Source organism: Centrocercus urophasianus, unplaced genomic scaffold (assembly GCF_019232065.1).
Source record: "Centrocercus urophasianus isolate 14NV4802_14NV808 unplaced genomic scaffold, USGS_Curo_1.0 seq_10, whole genome shotgun sequence".
Lineage (NCBI taxonomy): Eukaryota > Metazoa > Chordata > Aves > Galliformes > Phasianidae > Centrocercus > Centrocercus urophasianus.
In genome coordinates this window covers 80,329,663-80,353,971 of record NW_024884142.1, presented here as the reverse complement: position 1 = coordinate 80,353,971, position 24,309 = coordinate 80,329,663, and the positions used below count along the sequence as shown (strand labels likewise).

Genomic DNA, 24,309 nt, shown 5'->3' with positions numbered 1-24,309 from the left:
AATACACACATTTTTGTGTGCCCATCATTCGAGGAGAGGCAAATATGTTCTTTTTAGAAACTCAAACAAACAAAAACTTAGGCTGGTTTGTTGACTGAATGAACAATAAATGTTTAAGATTTTGGAGGGTGTCCATAAGTTTCAGGTTATAACTATGTTGGTACTACTGAATACAGAGGAGATTTGCTGCAGAGATGGTGAATGTTGAGTTTGTCCTGAGTTGTTGCAAGCTGAAGATTGAACGCTTTGCAAACTGGATTTTATTTGCACATTAGTGAAATAAATTGTCTTGGAAAATTGGTAGTAACCTGTATGAATTGGAGTTTAAATTTTACAAAAATAGGCCTAAATATACAGACAGTGCTCTAAATAGGAATTAATATAATCTCTCTGACAAGAACAGTTAAATAGGTAAATAAAATGCCTGGGGATGGAGTGAAAGATTCTGACATGATTATGAATGCTCTTAATTTTTTTCTCCTCTACTTACAAAACTTTATACCAACTTCCTTGCCCTGCAGTCATAACTGGTGGGTACCACTTTGTGTAAATGAGTTGACAAAATACTACTGGAAAGAAAGATTTCTTGGTGCACTCTGCACAGCATTTGCTGGATCTGCTGTGTGATGCTTTGGTATTTTTGTCCAAGCCTGGATAGTGCCAGTATCATCTTAAATGGTGCTGAGCAGATCAGTGACAAGCAGCACTACTGTCTTCTGTAGATTTATGTGGTAATGAAATCTCTTTAATGAAAATGGTTGTGCACGTGAAGTTGAAGACTGAACATAGAAGACATAATGGGGATAGTCCTTCAAACCTGTATTTAGACTTCTGGATTGCATAGGTGTTAAGGTGCAGCCTTTAATTACTTGATCGTTGTCTCTTCTGAATCAGTCAGTGCTCAGAAACAACAAGTCTGACTAAAAAGCTGCTGCTTGGTATTGAGTTGCTTTAAGTTTTCTTTGCTTGGCTACCTATGTTATTTTTATGGCAGGACTAAAAGCCCTCATTTTTCAAGGGTATAAATTTCAACACCGACTTTGCTACAGAACTTATGGTAGTGTCTCAGTAGCCTACCAGTGTTAATTAACCTTTACGGGTTAAGTGTGGGATAATACTTGCATTTAACAGATGAAGAGCATAGTTAAAAAGATTAAGGTCAAAAGCATCTGCTAATCACCCAATTTTCTAATTAAGTTATTCCCTAATAGGCAGGACAGCCCCATGCCTGTCAGAAGCCTGATTGCTGTGGACGTGAGATACATGGGAGAGCTCACTGGGCTCGAGAGAGAGAGCTCCTGGCACTGTCATTATTAGCCTGCTCTGTTTGGTTGGAAAAGTTAGAATCATAGAATCACAGGATCGCTCAGGTTGAAAAACACCTTCAAGATTTTTGAGTCCAGCCATGACCTAACCATGCTACTTTAACAACCCTTTGCTAAATCCCTGAGCACTCCATCCAAACGGTTTTTAAACACATCCAGGGAAGGTGACTCAACCACCTCCCTGGGGAGCTTATTCCAGTGCTTAACAACCCTTTTTGTAAAGAAGCGTTTCCTAACATCCAACCTAAACTTCTCCTAAACTTAAGGCCATTTCCCCTTGTCCTGTCACCAGTAAGAAGAGACCGACTCCGCTCTTGCTGTAAGCACCTTTCAGATATTGGAAGAGAGTAATAAGGTCTCCATTCAGCCTCCTTTTCCCCATACTGAACATCTCCAGTTCTTTCAATCTCTCCTCATAGGGCATATTCTCCAAGCCTTGTTGCCCTTCTTTGGACCTGCTCCAGCAACACAGTGGCCTTTCTGTACGGAGGTGCCCAAAACTGAACACAGTACTCAAGGTGAGGCCTCACCAATGCCGAGTACAGGGGCAGGATGACTTCCCTAGTCCTGTTCACCACAGCATTGTCATGGTTTTATGTTGTGGTTTTTTGTTTTTTTTTTTGGTTTTCAGTATTCCACATCAAAACATCATGTAGTATACTGGGCATTGAAGTGTTAATGCTCCAATTCCGGGTACCTATCCCTATACATTACAGAAGTCATGGGATCTGGCCCTACCGGGTTGGGTGATCTCTTACTGTCTGGCAGTGGGTGCTGGAGCATGATTTCCTAGCTGTTCCAAGCTTTTCAGGTTTGACTTGGTCTCAGAAACTTTCTCTCTCCTATCTTATTGATTCATCTCAATTTCAATTAGATTGTATTATATTGTGTTATCTTGCATTCTGTTATCATAGTTAGTAAAATAAGTTTTCCTCCATAGATTGTTGCCGCTGTTTTTCCTCTCTCCCTCCCTCCCTCTCTCCCTTCCTCCCTCCCATTTTGAGGGGCCAGGGTGGGGGGAGGGAGAGCAGGGACCTACTGCCCCCCTGTCACGAGCATAGATTGGTCTAGTTAACTCCATGACACTGATACAAGACAGGATGCCATTGGCTTCTTGGCCACCTGGTCACACTGCTGGCTCATATTTAGCCGACTGTCCATCAGTACACCAAGGTCCCTTTCCATCAGGCAGCTTTCCAGTGACTCCTCCCCAAGCCTCTAGGGTTGCCTGGGGTTGTTGTGACCAAAATGCAGGACCCAGCACTTGGCCCTACTGGAACTCATACAGTTAACCTTGGCCCATCAATCCAGTCTATCCAGGTCTGTTGTAAATAATGCTGACAATTCTAGCATAATATATATATAATATTATTATATATATCATAATTATATATATATATATATATATAAAATAATATTATATATATTATATAATTTTATATATAACATATATATAATATATATATACATTTCTAGCATAATATGATATATTTTCAAGTTTGTATACTACTGATCTTGAAGACGTTTTCCAATCTAGAAGATTTTAAGACACAGTGTTATGCATTAATGCATGTGCAGTTTATGGTAGAGCAATGCATGCAGTTTATGGTAGATGGTTGATTGCAGCAGTCGCTGTGAACTATTTAGTTCCTTTGTGAACTGCCAAGCATGTATGTTATATAACAGTAAGAGATGCTGTGCCTCACTTTCTATTGCTGTGACATGAAAACAGGGTGTCATCTGATATTAAAAAGAATCTGGTATGACTGGGACTGTTGCTGAACAAGTTATGCAGAGCATCCCACACAAGTCCCTGTAGTCATCATGAATTCTATATGTGCTGTTCAGAAGCACTGTTTTGGAAGATAAGGGCATGTCTTGCTGGTTGAAGGCCAAGCATTGAAAAGCTCAAGCTTCAGAAGACTATCTGAGGGATCAGGTACTAACCAATGCTGGAAAAAGAAAATTCTTAACAAACCACAAGGCATTTTAATTAGTGGGTGGTGAAAATACAGTGAATGGTTTTAGTGCTTAGATGCATCTTAATGGAGGTGGAGTTGATAAGAAGTATCCAACTGGAGAAAGGATATTTCAGAGAGAGCCAGCGTAATTACCTGCTTCTTCAAGTAATTATGTGGATTCCTATGTCAAACAGGAGAAATGTGCAGGAGTGTTTGTTTGTTTTTTTTTTTTATCCTCAGTCTGCTTATCAAATCTAGTATTGGCCATATGTGAAGTCTGTTCTGTTTCTTGTTAAACTTGGGTGCCCAGTAGATAATATGGTTACTGGAAACTTGGGCAAGCTAAACGATCCAGTTAATTAAATACAGGGTGGAGTTGCACGCTGTGAATTTTGTGCTGATAAATTTCTAGATTATCAGTATTGAAATAGGTATTTACAGCAGCAGATGCACTGGATTATTACAAAAATATTTTTTATCAAAGTGCTGTAAGTGTGGTAATTCCTAAGTTAATATTTCCATGATATTTTTTGTATTATGTTTTATGTATTATCTTTCTCTCTTGCTTTTTTGTGCCAGCAAATATATAAATAAATAAATATGAAAGCCTGTGTGCACAGATATGTTCAGCATCCACAAGCAAAACTAATTATTAGAGATGAAGATATAGATCATCACACACGTCAGACTAACTCTTTAAAATGAGATTGCCTCAAGACATGTGTGATATTCTCTGTAATGTAGTGTTGCAGTAGTGCAGGTTCACAGATGTGAACTCATTTCAAATCAATCATTAAACAATCAAAATTTACCAAGATCAGTAGCAGCTGTTGCATTTCAGAATATTCATGTGCTGTGAGAAAATCTTGTGAATCGTCGACAGACGGAACAGGATGCTTATATTATGGATGTGCAGTATGCTTAATTGAAAAGTCCAAAGGAAACTTTGTTCCACCATAGTTATGTCTTTGTTCTTATCTTAATGCAGTACTATGGTGATTTAATTTTATAGTATATGGCATGTTATTTTATTGTTTTTTATATTTGAATTTTGGGTTCTATAATTGTCCATAAAGATATACACAGATCTGTGCACATCTGTTCCAGATGGGCCGGTTTTCATTTATCAAAGTCATGCATAAATTCTTGACAGTATAAACCATATTCCTGTCAGGGTTTTTACTGAGGTATTTATGCACACTAAATTTTTAGCCTTGAGCAAGAGGTTTTTTTCTTTTGTTTAGTTTTATGGCTCAGTTCTGTATACTTAACATGGTGGACTGCACTGATGTATTTTAAAGTGAAAAGTGAGCAATCTTATTACATGGTCTATGGTTACAAATGTAGATTACCCTTTAAGATAACTGCTTCTAATGTTTTAGATGCTTACTGTCCATCAGACATTGCACTTGCATTTTATGGTCTGATTCTGTGGTAGCATCTGTGCAAGGCTAATGGAGAGTAATACGTTCTTTTTTGTTTGTTTTTTCACTATCACAGAAGGAGCTAAAATAAGATTGAATAGTAAAATGTAAATCAGTCCATTGAATTGTTCAGGGAAGATGATTTTCCCAGCACGACAGTACTCATGCACTGCTTGAGTGAGGAATGATGACATAAGTTCTTTCTGAAAACCTGAAGAAACGTTTGTGTGAAAAGAAAATAAAAAGTTTAGCTGGTGTTCAAAGTACCAACATACCACAGGTGAGCTGTGAAAGGGGACCAATCTACAATGATCTACCTACATTAGTTTCAAAACATCTGCAATAGTGTAAAGATACCTTTTACACCTTTGAGGCTGTAAATGATATCAAGCAGTGCATTGTTCTAAATTCTGAATGGAGGAACTGGGGAATGAGGCAAAGTGAGGGAAAAAGTAGGAAAGGAAGTGAATAATAGATGGGGTAATCAACTGTGTTAAAGGCCTGAGTCTTGCATTTGCAATAGGAAAAGTTGGAGAGAACTTCCCACTCAGCTTTCATGTCACTGGCTTTAGCCTCCAGGGACACATTAAGAGTTGATAAGGTATCTGTTGGGAAAATCAGGCTTTCCTAATCTTTAGTGTTCATGTTGTGTGTTTTAATTTGTTTTAATTCCAGTTGCTCCCATGCTCCTTACATGACATGTGTCCTTTACAAATCCAGGATAGCATGCTGGCAATTGGAGGAGGTGAAAGTGAAGATACTATTAGCAAAAGACTTTGGCATCTAATGCTATCTTTTTTTTTTTTGTTTTTTTGTTTTTTTGTTTTTTTGTTTTTTAGTGAATTTTGTATTATGAGTGCGAAACAGAATCTTTGCACCTTTGATAAACTAGTCCAAAGACATGTAAGCAACAGAAAGCTACAGCGAATTTTTCCTTCACTTTACTTGGTAGGAAAAATTTGTCTGTTATCTCTCTGGAGCTAAAACCCTCAGCCAGAGTCAAATTATTCAGTGGTCTTCAGAACAAAAGTTTCAGGCTGTGCCAACACTTGCCTTCCTGTGCACATGGGCACATCGTAGTTCTAGTGAGCAGGGATTCTTTTGGGTCAGTTGTCTTCTGAAATTGTAAGCCAGATCTTTATACCAGTCCAAGTAATTTCTGTTGCATTTCTGTAATAAAAGACTCTTAGTGCTCTGGGGAAAACAGAAAACTGTGTGGGTGCCTTGGCAGACAGTGGTTTAAAAATATCTGTGGTCTATGTGGTTTTATTGAACAAAATGTAGGATTTTCCATCCTGTGGTTTAAATTTCCAAGTGCTGGAGCTTGTAGAATTTGTTTTTCTGAAACGTTCCTTGTGTCTAAAAGCAAGTCCTTACTTACATTTAGTCAGAGCTGGCAGGAGTTGGCTCTGAGAAGGGATAATAGATACTTTGGAATTGTTTAGGGGCCCCAGTTCAGTTGTAAGATATGAGATATAATATATATATATATGAGATGTAATATATAATGTGTATATATAATATCTATAATAAAATAATATATAATAGATATGTAAGATATATATATATAAAAATACAAACGTTTTAAATGTACAGTGCTCAGTTTTTTCTCAAACAGACAGTGATTAAGGGTGATATCTTTCAAATACTGTTATTCTCATGTACCTGCTCAGTGATACGTGAGAAGGAGAGTTAAAGGTGTGTTGAGAGTTCTTAGTACCTTCATTATGCTTTGAATCCCACTGGCAGAGCTCCTTGACAAATCCTAAGGGAACTTTTGAGCTGCAGGTTTGTTCAGACTGCTGGGAGAGGTTTCATTCATGACTGTGAGAAGTTCCATGGAGCATAATGCATTTGTTTAAGTGCCACTTGGCTACCAACAAAGCACATCCCTGCTTAGTTCAAAAGTGGGAGGAGAGTTAATATTTTAATGGCTAAAATTAAGAATCAAACTGGTGAAGAGTATGATGAAATAGCAAATCTCATTTTGGAAGTTACAGTGTGACATATGTTTAGACCTAGCATAAATTTGCCTTTTTTTTTGCGTTGTAATACTCTTACCTTACACTGCTTTTCAAAAGCTGAAAAACCTCAGGCCCCCATTTACATGGAGATTCCTTTGTTTCACCAGTCAGCAGTGCAGATGGTGCTTTCTTCACAATGGATCTTGTTGCAAAGTCCCTCTTGAGAGTAGAGTTTATGGGCATCTTGGGAAAAATGACCAGAGCATCAGAAATTGTACCATTTTGTTATAACAAAAAATAACCAGATGAAAGTCCCATTGAAAATGAAGTCAATTAATTCAAATAAATAGTGAATTTCACTGAAGTCTCTGGTTTGATTTTCTGACCTTATTTCTCTTTTTGAGTAAAAGAAGCTCTGTCTGGTTTATTAAGCTGAGTGGTTCATGGAAGGCCTGGATATGCCCCATGTGGCATGAGGGAATGGCCAGATGTTTAGGAGTGGGAGAAGAGAAAGGAACAATAAAGTTTTGCTTGTGACTGACTTTGAACTTGCATTAATAAAGACAACGGCATGCTCTTGAAGGAAGTTTTTTGTTTAAATTTCTTCTGAAAAAGTTCTCTGGATTAAATGTATGTGTTTTTAAAGCAAGAAATCCCCCAGAGCCAGATATTTTGAAAACATACCTCGTGGATTCGTTAAACTAATCTCAAGGATTGCAGTGGTATTTACTTTCAAGGCATCTTCTTTTAAACTAATTCCTAGCTGATTTACTTTCAAGGCGCTGTCAAGAAGGGCATGTTGGAGTTCAGCTGAGTATTTGCTTTCCTGGGTGAGGTGTTTGGGTTGGGAATCTTTCATTTTCAGTTCTCCTACATGATGTTTAGTTGTCATAGCTTAGAACATAGCCTGCTTCTGTAGAGTGATAGAGAATACCAAAACGTCTTCACTGTGACTGTGATTCTTGGTCAAACAAAATATTCTTAATTTCCAGGTGATCTTCTTGATGTTAAGCTTCTTTCAGTCATTGTGTTTCATGTGCTGCCCTTGCAGTGCAAAGCAGCTGCTGGTTGTTTTCTCCCGCTAAGCACACAGCCCATCGCTTTACCTATTTCTGAGTCAGCTAAATGTCTTAATCTTCTTGATTTCCTTTTTATGTCCCATTTGTACACCTGCCATCTCTGACAGGTTGTTGGGGTTGTGAGTGCTTCTGCATCAACTCACTCGGCTTTGTTTAGGGGCTGAACCTCCATAGCACAAGTAGAAACCAACATTGCTCAACTTCTTCACCATCTTAGTTTATGTTGAGGAGATTGCAAAATTGCAGCTTCCTCTTACATGCAGAAAGCCTTGCCTCTCTATTGGCCTTTGGAGATTTGTAATGAGTGGCAAAACTCTGAGTTTGAGGCTGGCAGCAGCAATCTAATGAGCCTCTTTTCTGAGGTGCTTGAGCTTGGCACAGGCAGTCTTGTCAATACTGGTAGACAGTGGAGGTTTAAAAAAAAAAACAAAAAAACCTTGTAGTGCACTTCTGGCTGAGCTCATCAAAGAGAGACCGACATTGGAGTATTTACTGGCTTGGTAATTACTGCTTTTTGGACTTCACACAAAGAACAGAGCTATGTCTGGCTTCTGAAATGATGGTTTGCCATAGCTAAGAGAGAACTACTTAGTTCTTTTACAAATCTTTTATAGTAATGTGCTGCGTGTTTGAAGTACCTGGACATTTAACCACTATCAGACATATTAATATTTGATTAATTGAAGACTTTAACAGACAAGTAAAAATAAGATGTGAAAAATAAAAGTTAAAAGAAATGTCACACTTTTGTGTTTGCTTAGACTTCTGGTATAAAGAGATGAGATGTGAAGATTGTGATAATTACTTTTAAAATAATTGCCACTGTTTATTTACAGTGTTCATTTTGTCTGGTCCTGTGCATTTCTTTAAAGGCTAATACTGTAATTACAGCAGCAGTATGAATTATGTGGTTTTTCTTTCAATCCACTTTGCTAAAGCCAAAACTCTTCATGACTTAATTGATGTAAATTGACCTCAGTTCCTTTTTATGTGCCATGTAGATATATATGTATGCTTGTAGGAATATCCTGTAGCTCCTTACAGCAGATGGGTTTTTATTCTTTGAAAATAGAGTTTTCAATAGATGAACCTACACAGTTCTTTCTAACTGGAGTAGCAGTCATGGTGTGGATTTCTAAGATACCAGTGAGAGATCAGAGAACAAGCTAAGTTATAGAATTATTAAAATATCTCTTTAAAAAATAACCTTTTTTGTGTAGGTGGTTTACTATTATGGCTGGTGATACTGAAGGCATTTTGTTCAGAGTTCTTCTGATCCATTGTCTCTGGGACTCAGTCTGATTGCATGTCTTATGAATTCCTCTACAGTTCTTCTTATTTATTAATATGTATTATTATTAGCACTAGTATTAAACATGAAGTGATTTATTTCTGTTCTTGGTTTGACAAAATAGTGAATTAAGTTATTATGCAAAACTGTTTTCTTTTGGGAGTTGTCCTATCAGTCTGATCTTAACTATTCCTTTCAGTTTAATAAAAATTAACGTTTCACTATGGTTATTATTTTGTTTTGCTAATTCCTTGCAGGAATTTTTTCTCTTCGTAAGATTATTACGGTTTTCTTTTCAGTCAATTAAATTCTTACTCCTTCAGTAATGGCTATCATACATGTAGGCTTTGTATTTTAAAAGCATGGAAGTTGGCACTCAAATCTCTTTCATTTTTAATTAATTGGAGCAGTTTGACTTGTGTTTCACTTAAACAAATTCTTCAAAGGCTAAGCTATTTAGTGACAAATTTGTAGTTGTCCTTATTTCAACGTTTTTCCTTGTTATTTATCAGATTAGTGAGCTAAAGTTTGGGTTGTATATAATCACAGTAGTAAGATCCAGTGCTTTCCCCTAATGTGTGAATTTTCTGTTAGGAATAATTTCGTAAAATATTTCATACTGTCTGTTGTAGAATAAAGGTTACATTTTGTAAACCATTCCTTCCTGAGTTTTAATAAGATTAAAACAGGATGGATAAGGAATTCAGTACCTTGTGATTGAGCAATGTATTCTTTTATGGATCTTTTTTAGTGGTTAGACTGTGACTTATTGGAACAGCCAAATATGAAAATCTGTTATGTGTTATTTTGGCTTGGCAGAAATAATGCAAAGAACTGTCAAAAGCAAAGAATATGCAGAAGCTGTAATTTCCTTTTTACCACTGAAGAATAGATTTGGCCAGAGTATGCCTTTAATGCTAATCTATCTCTGTGTGGCCAAACAGATTTTTGGAACCTTTTTTTAGTATATTTACTTTCTTTTCACTTCAAGCCAAATGTTAAAATAATGTTGGCTTTTTTTTTTTTTTTTTTTTTTTTTTTTTTTTTGAGTCTGTGTAAGGTGGTGATGTTTAAAAAAACTAAACAAAACACACAAAAAAAACTCGGATTCTTGTTTGTTCCAACTGTATTTTTTGTAACTTTATATCATTTTAAATTTTTATATCATTTAAAATTCTCCAACGGTACCAAAAGAATGCATTACAAAATTCAGCCATAGTTTAGCTGGCTTTGTAAAAAAAACTTAATTTCAGGCATTATTAAACTGATAAAAGCATATTATTCCTTCTACACATCAAACAGAAAGTGATTTCCTCTTTTGCTTATAGTGGAGCCGTGCTATTTAAGCCTTCTTAGCTGATGACTAGAAATACTTCTATCTTAAAGCATTAATTTGATTTATTTAATATAATATCTCCTCTTCCTTTGCCTGAACACATTTGTTTGAACATCTTGAGTACTTCAAAGGGATAGGACAGACTTATTCATGCTGTACATGTCTTTCCATGGCTTTTGGTTTAGAATAAAACAATTAAATCTCTCTTTCTACTGTTTCGATTCCATACAGATGACAGCATCTCAGCTGCAAGCACATCTGATGTCCAAGACCGACTTTCAGCCTTAGAGCTGAGAGTACAACAACAAGAAGATGAAATCACTGTCCTAAAAGCAGCATTGGCTGATGTGCTAAGGCGCCTTGCTATCTCTGAAGACCATGTAGCTTCTGTGAGAAAATCAGCTCCAAGTAAAGGTAAGCTCATGTTCAGTAAATTTTTTCAGTCTGAAAGTTATCATTTAATACATTTTCCATTGGTAACTTTTTCCTTCCCCTTTTTGTTTGGACAAGCAGGTATATTTTGTGTGAAACAGTGCTCTTTTTTTGTCAAGGATTATTTAAAAATTTTAAAACACGTTCAACAACAGCAACAACAAAAGCAAAACAAGAAAAACCCTATTTGCACTAATTTGTCTATGTTTGCATGAATATTTTGTGATTTTTTTTTTTCCCATGAACATTTCGTTTTCCGTTTTGGATAACTATGTGCATTGTTATTGGAATTTACTCTGACTTTAAACTAGAGAGGGAGAACTACAGCTATGTATGTTGGTGATATATGTTAGACCTACAACTAAATAAAAGGTTAGTCATGTTTCAGCTAATTTACAGTTCTAGTTCATCATAAATGCATTTATCTCCACGAAATCATGCAGTCCAGAAGTTGCTGGACTCTTTCTCTGTATGTCAGCTTTCAAGTTCAGCTATTACTCCAATGCTGGTGTAACGCTGAACTGACACACCATACCCTGTGTTTGTTAAAGTGGCTGTGTTGTACAGGCTGAAAATGCTGAAAGTTTGAATTGTTTTAGCTATGGCAGAGAGATCAAATTGCTTAATTAAGTGTTTTTGCAGTCTCTCTGCCAGATGGAAGGAAGTGATGGTGCTTAATTGGCTTGGGTTGTGAATCCTGCCATTCTCTCTTACTCGCTAAATGGTAGACTGTTGTCATCACTGCTTATAAATGCAGCTTTATCTGTATGATACGCATCTCCGGTCTCATCAAGATTGAGACATCCTTGTCTAACTCTTTAAATTAAGCTGAAGCAAGTATTTCAGCTAAATCAGTCTTTGCTGTCTGCTATCTATTAGGACAAAAAGAAAATGTCTAAGTGGGAAACCGTGAGCAAAAGGAACGCAACACAGAACCTTCTTCCTGTTTATGTGCAGAGTAACAGAGATGTGCACAAACACGGATAAAGACTTTTGTCTTGGAAGTGTTTGATATCCAGAAAACGTGATGCACATGCCTTGTTCTGCAGAATGACTTGTAGCTGTCTCCTTCTGGGGATACAGGAGGTCTTGGGGCCATAGCAAGTTCTGCAGGTCAATTTCTTTAATGAGAAATAAATATATTTTTTTTTCCTAGAGAGGAAGAGGGAAGATTCTAAATATCTTCAACTTCATGAAGTTTCTAGTAATTAATGACAGCGGCAGTAACTGAGGAAAAAAAAAGTGGATGGGAGGGAAGAAGGGTGAGATGAATGCATAAAAGCATATACATTGAACATAGTTGAATCATGACTAAATTGACACTGCGTTTAAGTTGCCTGTGATGTGAACTCGTCTTCAGTTGCCTAATGTAACCATGCAACGCTTAGCTTCACTGTTTACCATAAAATCAGCTGCGTATTGACGGCATAAAGGTATCACAAAAGAAAAAGACTGTATACAGCTGTGGGAGGTGGAGAATGAACTAGATATTAATATTGTTTTGGACTTAAATTTCAGTATTTTATTAAATATTTCAAAATAAAATCATGCATAGCTTTTTGTGATGCTGTGGGTGGTTATTTTGCTTTCTGTATTTTAACTGCATTCAGTTGGTGGGGAACCCTCGAAACATTTTAACAAAGGGAAACGTACTGTATTCCTGAATTGACAGGATTGGCAGAAGATCTGAATTGTCATACAAAAATAATATAAGCATTGATTTTAATTTTTCTTTGAAGTATTTCATGGGTGTTTAACAGGCTTTTACTTGTTAAGTCATGGTTGTTACAAAGGTTATTGTAATTCTCCAAAATACTTTCTGGTGTTCGTGATTCTGTCGAAAGTATAGGTTTCTGCATTTCAGCAATTAGTTTCGTATCAAATAATACAGTGTGTTGTTTTTTTTCCAATTTCATTTAATTTTCATACTTCACAGAAGTATGTCTCTAAAGCAGTACTTGCTTTATACGTGCTGTCATTATTAATGAGTAACAAGAAAAGATGTGTATGTTTTTCTGAATACATTGAGAGATGTGTTTAATTTGAAGCGTGGCAAGAAAGTGAGATATATTATTCTGAAATAAACTGAGAAGTAATGGGACTAGAGAAAAAAAGGCATCCTGAATCTTTCCATCAGAGTTTTAATCTGAGTAGCAGATGATATCTAGCCTGCTTTGAAAGAGTCTCTCCTACTTGCTGCTGAAATGTTTTCTAAAGCCTCAGTGTTTTTTCTATAACCAGTTCAGCAGTGTCCTTGAAGAGAGATTTTTCATAAGCTAAAAATAAGTGCTGTGAAGAGACCAGTTCATGCTGAAAAGACCAAATACAGATCACTTTTAAACTGATATTTCTCATCCTGAAGTCGATATGCTAACTTGGTGCAATAAGAGATCTCTTCATCCTTTATGGTTATTATGCCTGCAATGCATATCTGGAAAGCTAATTCTTCTGTTTCTTTTTATACCCTTTATTTTACATTGAGTGATTGAGTCAACCACAGCAGAGGCTAGAATTTCTTGCATTATAGTCTTTGTTTTTCTTTTTTTCTACATAGTTTTTGTTGCATACTTATTTTGAATGTAGTCCAGTCTTCAGTGAAAAATTTGACGGAGGCAAGGGTAGATTTCTATTTATGCTGCATGGTCTATCATTTAGCTGGTTACTGCCCACAATTTAGGCTGTCCATCCGCAACTCAGAAGCAAGCTGCTGTTCATGTGATGCTAGGTGATCTGCAAACTGCTCTAGATAAGGCAGAGAGTTTTTATGCCATTTTAGTGTCTCCTAGTCAAGCATGAAGTGCAGGCACTAGATAAGGGAAGTACCTAGTTGCAGCAGAATTAGCATGTATTCTGCTATTGCACAGTGGACAGCACACAGTGTTGGTGTGGCTTGTCTTCCTCTTTAGTTTTTCTCAGTATAAAATCATTCCAAACAGAAAATCTTTTCAAAATGAAAAGGCTACGATAATACATTTGAATCTCTGCAAATAGCTACAAATTTCTATAGACTAGCAAAATAGCCACGTCTGAAGATAGTGTTGAAGGTTCTTAGAAATATGCAAGGTGCTGGTTAGGGAATAAGTCCTCAGCAGCTACAGGGTTTGGGGGAGGGAGATTGTGTTGTATGGGTGAGTTTGGGTTTGTAGTCTTTTTTTTTCTTTCTTTCTTTTTTTTTTTTTTTTAATTTAATAAAAGACTGAGCAAAGAGTTTTTCTTTGTAAGTTCTTTGTTTTTAGCAGCTCTGTGCTCTCATTGCCACATCTATCTGATGTTGATGTATGATTGCTGCTGTTAAAATTCTCAAAACAAAGCTTACCTGGACATTGAAGAAAAGGAAAATGTAAGGCAGCCTGGTGCCTGTGGCTGCCAGCAATATAGGTTGTCTCACAGCTGGTGTCTGGTAAACCTATTAAAATCTTTGAGGATGTCACAATGTATGTAACAGAAGAATTCATCCCTCAAAGTCTTGGTGTGTCTCACAATGGCACCAGTAAAATTGTTCAGGCTCATCACGTTGCTGGGGTAGGAGCTGTTGCCTGAAAGAGTGGCTGACAATGAGAAAGTACACCCTCATCTCTGCCCATAGAGTTCATGTTCTTTCTCTAGACTTGGAAGTAAGGAGGAGGCTTGTCACAGACTAGCCCCCTGGAGGAACATTTCCACTTTTTGAACGAGAACTGATGTAAAATAGTCAAATAACTTGCAAGCAAATTTAAGTCACAAAGTAAAATTGAAGCGATGGTGGCATTTTGAAGAGAGGTTCTCCCATGACAGTGAGGAGTAGAAACCAAGAGGCATTTATTTTATTTATGGTAGAGGTCTTGGGGATCTGCATTAGCAACTGTAATTGGAAATGCAATTTTTTAAAATTTGTTCAATGTGTTTTTCTAATAGGAACCTGAGAGTTTTCTGCGCTTTTCTGCAATCTTTTCTGGTGCAAAATGTCTATTCAACATCTCCACAATAAGAAAAATTCTGAAGTACTATCTTGTGTCATATTCCATCTCAGTTCTCTAATATAAGCAAAATGCTTCAGTTATGTTTTCTACCTCCTATCAACAATGGTTTCACTTTCATAACGTGCCGTCATTTTAATTTATATTTAAAAAATGGCTTCCAGTGTTCAGTAAGTTTAACTAGTGAAAGCATAAGATAGGCTTTTATTAGTGGTTTTAGTTTTAAAACATTGTAATTGCATAGTTGTTCTTTTAACAGGGTACGTGTTTATATTATCTAATTATTAAATGCTAGCAGTACTGAAAATGAAAATGCAGATTGGAAAATGTTCATCGTAAAGACAGATTATAGGCACTTATCCATGGCAGTAATACTTACCTGGCATGCTTGTACGTGTGTCTTTTACTCGTGGGAATAGTCCAACTAAAGTATGCTCACATAACCAGTAATGACACTCCTGAGGTCTTAATGGGTTTCCCAGGTACTGGTTTTAGTGCCATCTCTTCTTTCTGGAATTCATTTTTTTTCTACTCTACTTCCCCATTTTTTCCTGTCTTCTGCTTTTCTTCTGCCTTCTTTAATCTCTTGCTTCTGCTGTACTTTTCTTGATGTTCTTCATCTATTCAAAGTAGTTGAATCTAGAGCATGTTAATTAATTCAAGATCATTTAGCAGCTAAACTAAGTTGAAGGAAAGAGAAGAGGAAAGTAGATTTTCTTTTATTTAACTTCTGCAACATACTAATCCTGTTCGGTGGATTGTTTTTCAGTTGTGGTGATAAGTACCCTTAGTCTTTTTCCATATGCTTCTGCCAGTTTTGGACATGCCTTCAGTTATTTGTGTGGGTTTGGGTTTGTTTTTTTGTTTGTTTGTTTTTTGTTTTGTTTTGTTTTGTTTTAGAAGTGTGGACTAATACTTCTAAGATACTGCTCTACTATTCTCCATGATGCTTCTCAAGCTATGAATTGCAACTTGGAATAGCTGAACAGTGCAGTTAGCTTTTCCAAACCAAAAACTGTCTTGTTTTTTATAACACTTCAGTATCTTTTTTCAAGACTCCTTGCCTGAATTTATGAAATTGTTTCAAAATACCATGGATACTTTTTTTTTTTTTTCTTTTTTTTTTTCTTTTTTAAATTTCCTCTGCTTGAATACAGCTCATTTGGAATTGCTCAAAGACATAAGTATACCAAAGTGATAGGATGTTAGGAAGGTGGGAGAAAAAGTGCTATGTGGTTTGAATAAGCTGTTGGTTCTCTCACACCAAGGAAGTCTTCAGTTTCCCTCAGGAATAGATTTTAATTCTACTACTAGGAGTGTGGCTCTCCTGGACTTTTGGGAACATAACACCTGAAAAACTAGTTTTGTCTGTTGAAGGAGTAGTTATAGTAAGAAATATATATATTGATGTATATACATTGATAGGTACAAAAATCTGTAAGAAATCTGTAAATAAATATTAATTTATTTCTTAGCTTTGTAATTAATGTAACTACTGAGACAATTTTGCATGCACTGAAAGGTACTTAGGCTTTATATATTTTTTCAAACCAGTTCATTTTAAAAACCTCTATTTAAATTGCTCTTTTCCTTTTAATTGGAAAAGACAAACTGGGTTTATTTTAAAAAAAAAATTAAAAAATCTGAAACTTTTTCAAGTAGAAGTAGTTGATTGAAGAAGACTTTCAAAACTTAATTTTGACTTTATGTTGAATTATTATGTGAGTTTAAATATAATCAATTAGCAGGAAAAGAAGCTGACTTGTTTTTTCCGATTTATATTGTTCATTATTGGAGAATTGCTACCTCATTCTGACCTGTGACTTCTGCTCATGGGATAGAAGAACAGAACTTTTTTTTTTGTCTAGAATATCTTCGTTTAGAATTTAACTTACTTATTTAACTCAACTTACTAAGTTGAATGCACCAAAGTACTGAAGGAATTTTTTCCTGCCTCCTCTTTTCAAGTGGAGGTTTAGTGCTCCCAAGTCTTTGCCAGTCTTCCATCAGCTGAGTGTCGTCTTGTCCTTTGAAAGCTTGGAAACAAAGAAGCAATGACAGCAGCTTTAATATAATTTATTAATAAGATCTTGAAGTCTAAATTCATCTTGCTTTCAAGTTTTTGATGGCTTTATTTTGGGAAGAACTGATAAAGCCTTATGTTCTGCTACCCTATTAAAGGCTCACCTCTGTGGGTTGTCTAGTGACTAATAGTGGGGTTAAGTATAGATGGTACATGCATTTGGTATGAGTAACAAAGTGGGTTTCTGTTTTTCAAGCTTTCAGTTTTATTTGCACAAAACACCTATGCGTCAATATATTTTTAAATACATAGGAAAACACCTATGCGTCAATATATTTTTAAATACATAGGTATATCTTATAAATTTTGGTAAAAATAAAGTATTTAAGTATATGGTTTTGATATCATATGCTTTATTGCTATATTTAAAAAAAAAAAGGCTTAAAAATGATATAAGCAAATCTTTTTTGGTTTGTTTTTCTTAGAAATAACTCGTTTGAGGTTGTTTTTTTTTTAAATCCCCTTGGATGACATGTACAGAGAAGGTACTTTAACAGGTCTACATCAGTTAAATGAAATTATCCTAAGAAGAGAAAGAAGGTTTTGGCTTTTCTTTGGAAGGCAGTTTACTTGTCAGGATCAGATGAGGATACTCAACTAATTAGTATGGATAACGCAAGAGAAGGTGATAATAAACTATAACCAGTTCGGAGAAGAGAAATGAATTACTAGCTTCAGCTTTAGTATGTTGGAAAGAAAAGCTATTGTGTTATCATGAGATGTGTGTTTTCAAAACTTATCGCTGTCTCTTACAGCTATGCCTCGGTTTTCCCACAGTTAGCTAATCAAGGCTGATAAAGGAGTGGAAATATATTATCAGTTTGTTGTGTCCTGTGTTTTTTCCTGATCCTACTTATCTTTCTTTCTCACACATGTATACTTGACAGATGTTAATGAAATACTTCTTTGAACTCAACAGATATTAGTTAATGAAAACTATCAGAACTGAGATGAACCTACTATCCATAAAATATATTTTTACCACTTTGATCTCTGACAATTTGGCTTTAATCCTGGTCACCCTGCGCTGGATTTCATTGTACATTCAGTTTATGTCTGGCTTTTGTTCCAAAGCTGCAGATAAAGTGGAGTACTGTTCTGAAAATTTTCAGACTGTTTATTCTAGAAGGAGACATCCAACGCGATACTGGGGAGATATGCAATCTGAATGCTGGGACGACTCAGTTGTCCATATCAGTCCATTGATATGGAAATTGTATTTTCCTGAGTTTCTTTGTTATTACATAGGTCTCTGAAGCAACTTTACCTGTAGTAAAATACAGTGAAGAGGAAGATTGTGACATTACTAATTTTTGAAATCATCTAACTACAGAGGTCCTCTGATTAAAAGTCATGAAGTTGACTGCCTTGGGCCAGCTTGGGCTCTCACTCTGGCTGAGAAGAGTCTGTGTTATCTGTCCCGATGGAGAGCCAGAATTTAATGCTCTGCTGCCTGGGACTTGTACAGGGCTTAAACTGGTCTTCTTTTGTTGTAACAATTGAAAATCAAAATGTTTTTTGTTCGCATACAATTAGATACATACTTGATTTTTTTCCCTTTAAAAACAAGTTTTCTGATGGTAATGTTTAGAATACTTAGCAGAATTATAATGTATTTTGTAGAGTTTGGGAGGGGCTTATTTCTTAAATGTGTTAGTATTTGAGGGTGTTTGTGTTTTCTGTGTTTGTGTGCAGATTTTTACATTTTGTTGTATGGCATCAAACTGCCACTGAACAAAGTTTTATTTTTGATTGTAAAAGAGAGCATGATTTATTTTGACACATCAAAAAAAAAAAAAATTATCAAATTTGACCAATGCAATTCCCAAGATTTTTGTTGTTTTGGTCTGATTTAAAATGTTTTAAAGAAATGAATGGTGAGATTCTGTACCTTGCTTGAAGGACTGCTATTCTTTATGCTTTTCAGTGAATGCTTTGCTGGCAGAATTGAGAATTGCCACTATTATGCCTCCAGATTTCCATTTCTGGAAGGCTGCACTAGTGCTGTTTGGGGAGGCACTGATCTATTATGATGAGGAGACAGAGATGTTAAGGTCATGTGCAGTTCACAAGTGAATCATAGGCCCTGATATTATGCATCTCCACAAAGAAGATGATTTACTTTGTCAGCGAAAATAAAAGAATCTAATTTATAGGTTTCTAATGCTAAAAGTGCCTTTTCAGCTTGTATGCTCTTGTTCTTGCAATTCAAGCTTAAGAAGGGAGTAAAAATCTGTTGAGTTTTGTTGGTTTTGTATGGTTTATTACCTTTGAAATCTATATTGCAAATATGTCCAATAAAATGGTCTCTAAGAAGTGCAGAGTTGGAAGAAACTAAGTAGAGCTGATTTGTGAAGAATTTAAGAATAATAGTGATCTCTGCAGTGTTTCTGCACTTAAGTATCGTTACTTTCTTCAGGTTTCCTTCAATCTTGTTTCTGGGATATTCTGTGTGCTCTGTTGGTCTCTTGCAATGTGAATTTTAGATGGTGTCCCTTTTGTGTTGCTTGGTGCAATTGAATCAGGATGCAGTCAGCTCATGTCTGCCCATTTCTGCTTCCAGTCAAGTAGTTCTGAAACCCAATATTCCCTTGACACATCTCCCTCATATGTAATGCACTTGTTTAAGCATTAGTTTGTCCCTGAACCTACTTGACAGAACCACAGTTAGATAAATTGACCAAAGCTGGTATTGTTTTAATGATATGTCCACGTGAGTTTGCCTTCCACGTACAGAGCTGTTGATTCTTCCTGACTGCTTTGACATGTGGCTTCATGCCTTATTTATTTCGCACTATTCCAAGCCTGCCGTGATCACAGATGTATGATTTTCCTGTCAGTCGTGTCCTTTGTGCTTGCTGCTGAAGCCTGAGTGACTGGACATCATGACCCCATGAGGATCAGTTACAATTTGCTGTTTATGCAGTGGGGATGTGGCACAGAGATGTGGACAGAAATGGCTACTAATTATTGGGTGCTTTTTATTTTCTTTTTTTTTTTTTTTTTTTTTCCTCCTGTGCATGGGATGCTCTAGAAGGGAAAAGCACAAATTTGGAACTACAGGGAAAGGAGCACGAAACTCTTTTCTGAACATGATGTTAAAAATAAGACAGGAACCCAAAAAAGGAGGATTAGTGGGAGATGGTGAAATGTTAGGTTCCAGTAAAATACCATGTATTTCCCTGGCTGTGGCAGAGGCAGATCATGGTGCTGATTGTCAGCTAGCATTCACCCCTTTAGATAGAAGAACTCCTTCCCCTCTTTTTTGTAGTCTCCTCCCACATTCACTGCATATTTTCAAACTTCTCATTGAGAGAAGTGGGCATCTGATGGACAGCCTTCCTCACATACACCTTGATTCAATCAACAGAGAATCTGCAGTATGCTTTGCAGAGTGCTCACTGGGTGAGGCAGATATTCAATGGAGTAAACCATATCAGAAATTTAATAACTTATTAAAATAATTAAATTTAATAACACATGTGCTAAAAGGTAGACCTTTTTAAGATGAAAATGGGCAGCTGAAAATAAACAGAAAACTTTAATATTTGAATCCTTACTATCACAACCCTGAGGGGTTACTTTAAGGAATATCATTTAGGGGATAACTTGAATCGTGTAGTATAGAAAGGGCTTCTGTCTGCAACTTCTTTGGGCTTAAGTGGGGAAACAAAACAAAACAAAACAAAAAAAATAGAAAAACCAACAGGTTGAAAGCAACAGACCTCGTGTGGTATTATCTGTGAACTATGATGGTTTTGAAAAAAAGTTGGAGTTATCTGACCTGCTCTACTGCAGTTGTACAATTTACCAAGGCTAGCCATAATCTATCTATATTTCTCTCTGTGGATCACAGCTAGAAAGAGATGTGACATGTCACTGAATGAAGCTATATGCTGTCATTGTGGCAGTAGAGGGTGTCTCCTGTCATAGTGAATCCTTGCCTTTCTCTATGTGTCTCGGGTCTCCCTTCTCCAGCTATCTAGATTAAGGCTGTCATGAATGTATGCCAGTGGATACCAGCTGGTTGGTTGGTGCTGGGACTGCTACTGTGGAATTACCAGGTCCCCCTCTGAAAATTTATGGTTTCTCTGATAGATCTTTGAGACAGGTATGTAAAACCTAAAACCTTCTGCTCTTCATTTTCATTTCCTAGGTCAGCCAAGCCTCCGAGAAGCTATCTCGATGTCCTGTATAACCAATGGGAGTACAGGAAGCAGGAAAACAAGCCACAGTTCCTCTGTATCTGTTGCCAGAAAAGAAACTTTTTCATCTGCTGCAAAAAGGTACCAACTGGTTACTAAAATTGAGATCACATTTTATAAAGTGAAATGGGAATGTGATGTGTAATAACGCAAAAATAAGCTTTGGAAACGTGCCGTGTTGTTTGCCAGCTTACAGCAAGGTTCTAAAAAGAATTCGTAAATAGAGAGTATCTCTATAGGGTATATTGGCTAAAATGCATTCTCAGCAAGAGACAGAAGGGGCAAATATACTTCAGTGTGAATGGAAAACTTTCCTTCTGGTATTCATCCAGATCTTTTTCTTTCCGTCCCCCAAGGAGACTAAAGATGAAACTGAGTTAATTGTCTTGAGTGTAAATAGCAGGCAATAGTAAAGTAGTGATGAAACAATAGTGAATTTTAAGACAGAAGTTTACTTTTTTTTGTACATGAAATCTTAAATCCAAATGTCTTCATCTTTGCGAAGTATGTATCAGTTCTCAAATAGGTAAAAATAGCGCTTTTAAGCTTAAGTATTTGAAATTTAAATGAGCTGTACACAAAGCAATGGCTTTTTTTTTTCCCTCTAGTGTAATGGTTCCTGCTGAATACAATAAGCAAAGTGTTTCTATAATTACTTTCTTCTGTGGGATGTTTAAATAATGATTGCTTGGCTTATTTAATCAATACTTTACAATGGTTCCTTAGGAAGAACAAGCTGCCTGATATAGCCACAGGACAGAGAATACTCTTAATGTATAACCGTGGTAAATTATGTGAACAACTTCTTGGCCTCTGCAGAGTTCTCTGGTAACTCCAGTAGCTGTTTCATCTTCTGCTGTGGATGTAAATACTGTGCTATACAAGAAGACAGGAAAATGATGTATTTCAGGGAATAAAAACGCTGAATGCAAATATAAACTGTATAAGAACAAATTTAAAAAAAACCTTTAGTGCCATTTGGAATGTGGAATGGAAGGGTAATACCCTGGACTTCACTCTTCTCCCTCAAAGAGCATTGCATGTCTTCTTGTTTATTTTTTCAGCAATAAATTAGAAACTGATCATGGTATGTCTCTATCTGCTAGCACAACAGGCACTGGGACAAAAGACACTGCTGAAGGAAAGTATTTGTTAGTAAGCACTTTTCCATTAATCTTACCCATGTGGCTCTTAGAATGTTGTTGAGAGCCAGTCTGTTTCCAGCAGTACTCAGTTTGCATTTGCCTTCCTGATTAATTGGCTGCTGTGCACTTGACTACAGAAGAGGAGCGGAGTGGTGTGAGTGGCATCCCTTTCATCTGAGTTAACATCTTTAAAATGATTCCTGGATGGGTCACAAGAGGAAAACCCTAATGTGTGGAGGGTAGTTTTGCCCAGGCTCTGAAACCAAGTATGCAGGTGGGGAGCCCTGTTTCAGGAATGTTTTAAGACTTCCAATTTTCAGTTATCTTCTCAGCAGTTCTAATGCCTTTCCACAGTCTCCCATAAAATTTGTTTGGTATTTGGAAGAAAACAGGTTTGTCCTTTTGTAACAGTACTGTTTTAAGAAAGATGACTGCAAACGTCAATTCTCTCTTTGTGGATGTGAAGTCTGGTAAATTTTTTTCTTTTTTGTAACAATAGCAAAACTGTTCTGTACAGTGTTCGTGCTGGGAATCGTAAGTGAATTTCAATAGTCCCATCTTCTTAGCTAAGTCAGGATGATCATGTTGGAAATAGACACCTTTTTTCTTTATGATGAATAGGAGGCAGGCTAAAGGATAGTATCAGCAGATTGTAGAACACTTCACTTTTACTTTTCCAGGCTTTCTTTTCAGGCTAGAGATTCAACTGTTGCAGTATGTGGAAATGGTTATCTGTTTATCACAGAATCACAGAATGGCTAGCGTTGGAAGGGACCTCAAGGATCATGAATCTCCAACCTCCCTGCCACATGCAGGGCCACCAACCTCCACGTTCAATACTAGATCAGGCTGCCCAGAGCCCCAACCAGTCTGGCCTTGAGCAGGGACAGGGCATCCACAACCTCTCTGAGCAGCCTGTTCCAGCATCTCACCACTCGCTATGTAAAGAACTTCCCCCGATCTCCAACCTAAATCTCTCCTCCTTCAACTGAAAACCATTTCCCCTTGTCCTGCAGTTATCAACACTTCCAAAGAGTTGATTCCCCTCCTGTTTGTAGGCTCCCTGTAGGTACTGAAAGGCTGCAATGAGGTCACCCTGCAGCCTTCTTTTCTCCAGGCTGAACAAGCCCAGCTCCCTCAGCCTGTCTTCATAGGGGAGATGCTCCAGCCCCCTGATCATCTTTGTGGCTCTCCTCTGGATCCTCTACAACAGCTCCCTGTCTTTTTTGTACTGGGGGCTCCAGACCTGGACACAGTACTCCAGATGGGGCTTCGCAAGAGCAGAGTAGAGGGGGACAATCACCTCCCTATCCCTGCTGGCCACCCCTCTTCTGATGGAAGTTTATGTAGTTACCAAACAGCTCCAAAGTCTGTCTTAGCTTTTCACGTTCTGAATATTTGTAGCCACGCATCTAATCATCTACTGGAAGTTTAGTTTCTGTGTGCTGTGCAGTCTTAATATTGCATGTTTATTGGCCTTTGGCCTCTGTAAAGCTGGCATCTTTGAGCACTTCTACAGATAAACAGTTTCATACCTGGACTCCTTAATCCTCACTCTACCAACCTTGAACATCGTGAGATCATGGGAATGATCTGCACAACAGCACTGTGTCTCATTTCAACAAGCGTGCTGCAATTTCAGCTGTTGCTTCAGAAGCACTGAAAACAGAGCTCAGAAACATTGTGCAAAAATAGATAGATGATGTCTGATTCTGAGAAGTGAAGTAATATGTATGAGGAAAAATTCATCCTAGCTGTCTGGAGCTGATGTGTGACAGAGATGCCGAAATGCTTTTCAACAGAGAACATGCTGCATGCTTTCTATATCACCAGAGAAACACATTTGTACTTTGTGCTGTGCTCACAGGGACCTGTGATCATTTTCCTTAAGACTAAACATTTTTTCTAAAAACAGCTTCTAGTAAGGAGCTGTGTAATTTCAGACTGACCACCCTCCACTGCAGCTGCCAGAGTGTTGTGATCCAAGGGATGAAACATTGGGTTAAGTGAAAATGGAGAATCTGGAAAATTAGCACAGGTAGTGATAGATCTCAAATACTTGAATGTGGACTGAAGAAATGCTTCATCAAGTTGGGATTTGGAAAAAA

At 36.9% G+C, this 24,309-nt stretch overlaps 1 protein-coding gene across 5 annotated transcripts in view; it reads left to right on the top strand.

The window, feature by feature from the left end:
* The window catches only part of EML4 (EMAP like 4), a 149,753-nt gene that overhangs the window by 66,670 nt on the left and 58,774 nt on the right, over window positions 1-24,309 (top strand). For all 5 annotated transcript variants that reach the window (XM_042829861.1, XM_042829853.1, XM_042829874.1 and 2 more), the window contains exons 2-3: window positions 10,612-10,794; window positions 21,008-21,137. In XM_042829861.1, the coding sequence (XP_042685795.1) occupies window positions 10,612-10,794; window positions 21,008-21,137 (313 nt within the window). The remainder of the gene's footprint in view (window positions 1-10,611; window positions 10,795-21,007; window positions 21,138-24,309) is intronic.